Source organism: Staurois parvus, unplaced genomic scaffold (genome assembly GCF_062004578.1).
Source record: "Staurois parvus isolate SC_StPar_1 unplaced genomic scaffold, SC_StPar_1.0 ptg001200l, whole genome shotgun sequence".
In the NCBI taxonomy this organism is placed as follows: domain Eukaryota; kingdom Metazoa; phylum Chordata; class Amphibia; order Anura; family Ranidae; genus Staurois; species Staurois parvus.
This window is the reverse complement of record NW_028318996.1, coordinates 1,837,051-1,843,050: the sequence shown is the minus strand read 5'-3', so window position 1 is coordinate 1,843,050 and position 6,000 is coordinate 1,837,051. Positions and strand designations below refer to the sequence as shown.

Sequence of the window (6,000 nt, the reverse complement as noted above, 5' to 3'; positions counted from 1 at the left end):
AGGTGGAGTCAAAAGTCTGACATACAATGTTTGTGCCGAGACAAATGTGATTAAAAACTGATATTTATGTATACAGTAAGACATGCATGTTTATTACCCAGATAGAGACGTCTCCATTGTTGGGATGATCATGGGTTTAAATACAATAATAAAAATGTTGAGAATGGATGCAGAAGATCGCTCCGGGAAGAATAGGGAACTCTTTTAGTCCTTTGCGTGATCCAGCGGTGGAAATATTACACCGCAGCCGTCCTGAGCTGTCACACAATTTATTGTCCCGTCTTCACAAGAGGGGGAGAGTGAATTGTGCTTTCCTTGTCGCTAAGCCTTTCATTTGCCTGCACTCTAATCCTCCGTCTATGTAAAGGATTACTCCACTTATTAAAACGTCTTAATCCAGCTCCAGTTACTTAGCAGAACTCTCTCAATATTTGTAGAAGTAAAAGGGAGGTGAAGGGTTTGTTTGCAGAAGGGGCCCTAGAGAAAAGCCCCAGGCTCCGATGGATGGGGGGGGGGATTATTAAATGTTCCCAAAGAGTAAACAGACGGGAAATGAAGACAGGAGACAAAAGGAGAGGAGTGGAGAAACAACATGCTAATCCTGGGAGAGAGCGCCCTGACATTTACCATTCCGGCTCAGAATGGAGTTGAGTGGATGATAGGCAGCTGACGGTCCTCTGGTTTCCGCACAACCGCCGCCGGTGCTGAGAACACGGCACAGTGTAAACAGGCCCTGAAGCTGTTTTATCATGACATTTATCCCAGATCACTGAGAAATTACAGATCGCTGTGGTGCTATCTGAAGGTTGGGGATGGAGGTTACATTCAGACTAAGAGCAGGTCAAGCTCAGGATGGGGGTTATATTCAGGGGTCAGGTTTGGGGCTAGGTTAACTAAGTGACTCTTTCTTTCTTGTGTGTGAAAAGTGAATTGTTGACAAAATCTATGACTACTGGGATTTTTGGGTGCTTAAACTTCTAAACCATCCAATTTTCAAACACCAGAAAAATGTACCAATTTCTGAATATCTAAGTACCTGTAATATTAATATCTGAAATCTGACATCCAGCCTTCCCTTCAGTCTCATACAGATGTACAGGATCCTCTCCTGGACTGAAATTGCTTTGATTTCACTGCACACCGTGAGCTTCTCAAGAAACAGAGACAGTGATTGCAGGTTGACCATAATTTACTAATTAAAATAAGAAGTAAAACCAGACATATTAATAATAATAAAACAAATGAATTCTAACACAGTACAGCAGCTGGTACCTGCACAAACCAACCAGGAAACAGTAACATCACACGTATACTTCTGGATGTGACACGGAATGTGTTTGGTGGCCCCGATGCCATACAGAGCTCCAGGTCTCATATCTCAGCACTGCTCTATATTGTGTCAAGGCTGCGGAGTGACACAAAGTATGAGTGTGCTGGTCCCCTTGTGCTGTACACAGAGCTATTTGTCTCACAATTCAGCGCTGCTCGATGTTCTATCATGGCTGCGGAGTGACACGGAATGTGAATGTGGTAGCCCCCTGGTGCCAGAGCTTTATGTCCCATATTTCAGGACTGTTTTGTGTTGTGTCACAGCTGGAAAGTGACACGGAATGTGAGCGTGGTACCCCCCCCAGTGCCATATAGAGCTTTGTGTCTCATATCCCAGCACTGCTCTGTGTTTTGTCATGGCTGTAGAGTGACACGGAATGTGAGCGTGGTATCCCCCCCTCCCCAGTGCCGTACAGAGCTTCATGTCTCAAGATTCTGCACAGCTCTGTGTCCTATCATGGCTGGGGATTGACAATGAATGGGAGTGTAGTGGCCCCCAGTGCCATACAGAGCTTCATGTCTCATATCTCAGCACTGCTCTGTGTTGTGTCGTGGCTGTAGAGTGACACGGAAGTGAGCGTGGTGGTCCCCCCAACGCCGTACAGAACTCCACATCTCATAATTCAGCCCTGTTTGGTGTTCTATCACAGGTTTGGAGTGACATTGAATGGGAGTGCAGTAACTCCTGGTGCTGTACAGACCTCCATACCTTGTATTCCAGTGCTGCTCTGTGTTGTGTCATGACTGTGAAGTGCCATGGAATGTGAATGTGGTGGCCCTCCGATGCCGTATAAAGCTCCGTGTCTCATAATTCAGCATTGTAAGCTCGAAAGAGCAGGGCCCTCGATCCCCTCATGGTTTGCATTGTATTGTTGTTGTTCTGTCACATGTTCTGTCCCCCTTTGTAATGTACAGCGCTGAGCGAACTATTGGCGCTTTATAAATACTGTATAATAATAATAGTTTGGTGTTCTATCACGGCTGCAGAGTGGCATTGAATGGGAGGGTGGTAGACCCCGGTGCCATACAGACTTCCACATGTCACATCTCAGGACTGTTTGGTGTTGGGTCACAGCTGAGGAGTGACACTGAATGGAAGCGTGGCGACACCGGTGCTGTACAGAGCTCAGTGTCTCATATCCTAGCACTGGCCTGTGTCAAGGCTGTGAGTTTGGTGGCCCCCTGGGGCTGTACAGAGCTTTGTGTTTCATACCTCCAGCACTGATCTGTGTCATGGCTGCAAAGTGACATGAAATGTGAGTGTGGTGCCCCCCTCCGTGCTGTACAGAGCTCCACATTTCACAATTCACCCCTGGTCAATGTTCTATCATGGCTGCAGTGACATGGAATGTGAGTGTGGTGGTCCCCGGGTGCCATACAGACCTCCATGGCTCTCATCTCAGGACTGTTTGGAGTTGTGTCACAGCAGTGGAGTGATATGGAATGTGAGTGTGCTGACCAAAGAATATCCTCCACCTCAAGTGTGGTGCTAAAAGGACTTGAAGAACTCTCCACTTTAATGGCTCATAGGCATAGCAGGAAGCATATTGCTGCCCCCTCAGGACTGTGGGTATCCTCTGATATACTAGAGAAACCACAAAGAGAGGGCACACCGCCCTAGAGCATTGGCATAACACAATTTTATTAGGTATTTATAAAAACGAGTTAAACATTCACAAACACGTGACATGCACAAGCATATATACACACACACTCATAATCGCTTTACACGTACAAGTGTATCAAGAATTACAAATGAGACCGCCTCCAGGTCCACAGTGCTCAAATGATGTCATGGGAAGACCTCATAGCGTTCAAAACGGCTTATGCGTTTCAAGGGTCCAACCCTCTTCAGAGCCTCAGGGTTTGCATTAGCCGTTTTGGACATTATGAGGTCCTCCCATGCCATCATTTGAGCACTGTGAACCTGGAGGCGGTCTCATTTGTAATTCTTGATACGCTTGTACGTGTAAAGCGATTATGAGTGTGTGTGTATATATATATATATATATATACACATACATACACACACATATACACACACACACCTAATAAAACTGTGTTATGGTAATGCCCTAGGTTGGTGTGCCCTCTCTTTGTGAATGTGGTAACCCTGGTGCTATACAGAGCTCTGTATGTCATATCTCAGCAGTGCTCTGTGTTGTGTCAAGGCTGTGGAAGTGACACGGAATGTGAAAGCGGTGGCCCCTGGTGCAGTATAGAGGTCCATGTCTCCATATCCCAGCACTGCTCTGTGTTTGACACATAGGGGTTTATTTACTAAAGCTGGAGAGTCCAAAATCAGACTCCCTTCTGCATAGAAACCAATCAGCTTCTAACCTCAGCTTGTTCAATGAAGCTTTGGCAATGAAACCTGGAAGCTGATTGGTTTCTATGCAGAAGGGAGTCTGATTTTGGACTCTCCAGCTTTAGTAAATAAACCCCATAATGTGAGTGTGGTGACCCCGGTGTCATCCAGAGCTCTGTCTCTCATATCCCAGCTGCTCTGTGCCATCTTCCAGTGTACAGACTTTCATGCTACATATCAGAGGGCAGATCCACCCCATATATTAGGATCTGTGTCTGCATTGTCCATACAGGTGAAGAAATACTTGAAATATCAGTGTGATACGTGCAATATATACAAAGCCTGTGCGCATTTCATGTACAATACACAACACCTACAGGCAAACAACATACAGTGAACATGTGAATTCCGTTGTACAATCAAATTAAAATGTTAAACATTCAAAACCTCCTCAGAGATTCCGCAGGGTGTCTGGAGAGTGCAGGCGATGAAGAAGCGTGGTTGACCATGCAGTCTCCCCCACCACTAGAGGGTGACGTGAGGAAGGTGATTAACCCTCATTTACCCAGGATGTAAACTACTCCTTCCTGTTGTGTCGGATCCGATGATGGGCCACGCTATGGTCTGTACTGGATGAAGTCTTCTATGAGGCTGGTGCGGTGGTCAGACTCTCCAGAAGGATGTCCCATATGCAGTACAGCAAATGCCTGCAGAGGCAGAGAGGAACACCCTGAGAGTTTGTTATGGGCACAGACAGAATGGAGTCACTGAGTGCAGAAATCTCTCAAAACAAGTGTTCAGCGGCAGCTTCTATCTTCACTATAATCACACCCAGTACAGTACTGCGAAACACAGCATCCCCGGCAACCCTCGAGGTACACAGCACCCTGTACAATGATCTTACCAAAGACCAACCTACCACTGCAGAACACACAAAGGATTTTGCTAGTGAGTCTATATTCTAGGAATGCCCATAATCTGGTCTCAAGCTTAGTGTGGATTCAGCAGTGAGCCAGTTACAAAAGCAGGGGGAAGAGGATTCTTCCAAGTCTACAACCAGCAAGCTGTTATGACTGATCAGAAGTAAAATGTAAGGTTTTATTTTGACGGTAAACTGCAGATTAAAATGGAATGATTTCTTTTCACAATACAAAATGCTTGCTGTGTTGTGTCACATTTTTAACACAATGGAACTTTACTGTGATCAGTGCATATAACCGACCCATTCTGCCTGTACATAATGACTGAGCATACCTAAGTACCTTGCCCACTTCTCCATCTCTGTTGGTAACATTCAACAAGTCTGTGCAGCAGAGAAATACTAAATCTTTTCTGCCTTAACTCAATCCACCCCCAGATCAACCCCCCCCCCCCCCCCCACTCCACTTTGCCCCCTCCGACACAATTCAATAATTAACTCCAGGCAAATAATGGAGATTTATTTAGACAACAGTAGACTTACATTTATATCATAATTGTATCTCAGTGTACAAGTGTTTGTAGCTCCTCCCCATTTTTACTTTGTTTTCTCTTTTCAAAATGTGGACAATGATGTCATACACTGATTGGGGTGGTTACCTGTTAATTGGAGGGTGCTGCAATGAATCCAGAATAGACTTCCATGCCTGACGACACTTCTGGACACCCAGTATCTCCTGCACCAGATCTGTGAATAATCAGATAGATCAGTCTAGGACAGCACAGTGTCTAAATGGTTAGCACTTCTGCTTGTCAGTACTAGGGTTGTTGGTTTGAATCCCAACCATGGTACCACATGCCTGGAGTTTGCATGTTCTGCCTGCGCAGGTTTCCTCCGGGTACTCTGGTTTCCTCCCACACTACAAAGACATGCTGGTAAGTTAATTGGATCCTGTCTAAATTGGCCCTAGTATGTGTATGTATGAATGTGAGTTAGGGACTTCAGATTGTACGCCCCTTGAGGGTTAGGGATTGATCTGCATGTACAATATATATGTAAAGCGCTGTGTAAATTGTTGGTTCTATATAAGTACCTGTAATAATAAAAAAAAAAAATAATTATCAGTGGAACCCCAAGATCTGTGAACCCCCAGTGACACACTAAAAGAGAAAAGATCAGTGACACCCCAAAATGATCTGTGACCCTTGAGAGACAAGAGATCAGTGACACCCCCAGACTGATCTGGGAACCCCCCTGAGAAAAAAGATCAGTGATCTTCTCAGACTGATTTGGGAACCCCCTGAGAGAAAAGATTAGTGACATTCTCAGACTGACCTGGGAACTCCCAGAAAAGAGATTAGTGACACCCTGAGACCTATCTGGGAACCCCCTGAGAGAAGGGCTCAATGGCATTCTCAGACTGATCAAGCACCCCAAAGAAAAC

General features: G+C 45.4%; 1 protein-coding gene across 1 annotated transcript in view; it reads right to left on the bottom strand.

The window, feature by feature from the left end:
* Positions 1 to 3,301: 3,301 nt before the first annotated feature.
* The window catches only part of SNX19 (sorting nexin 19), a 52,334-nt gene continuing 49,635 nt past the window's right edge, over positions 3,302 to 6,000 (bottom strand). Inside the window, exons 11-12 of the mRNA XM_089660071.1 lie at positions 5,216 to 5,303; positions 3,302 to 4,344 (exon numbers count right to left, since the gene is read on the bottom strand). Of these exons, the coding sequence (XP_089516197.1) occupies positions 4,281 to 4,344; positions 5,216 to 5,303 (152 nt within the window). The 3' untranslated portion in view covers positions 3,302 to 4,280. The remainder of the gene's footprint in view (positions 4,345 to 5,215; positions 5,304 to 6,000) is intronic.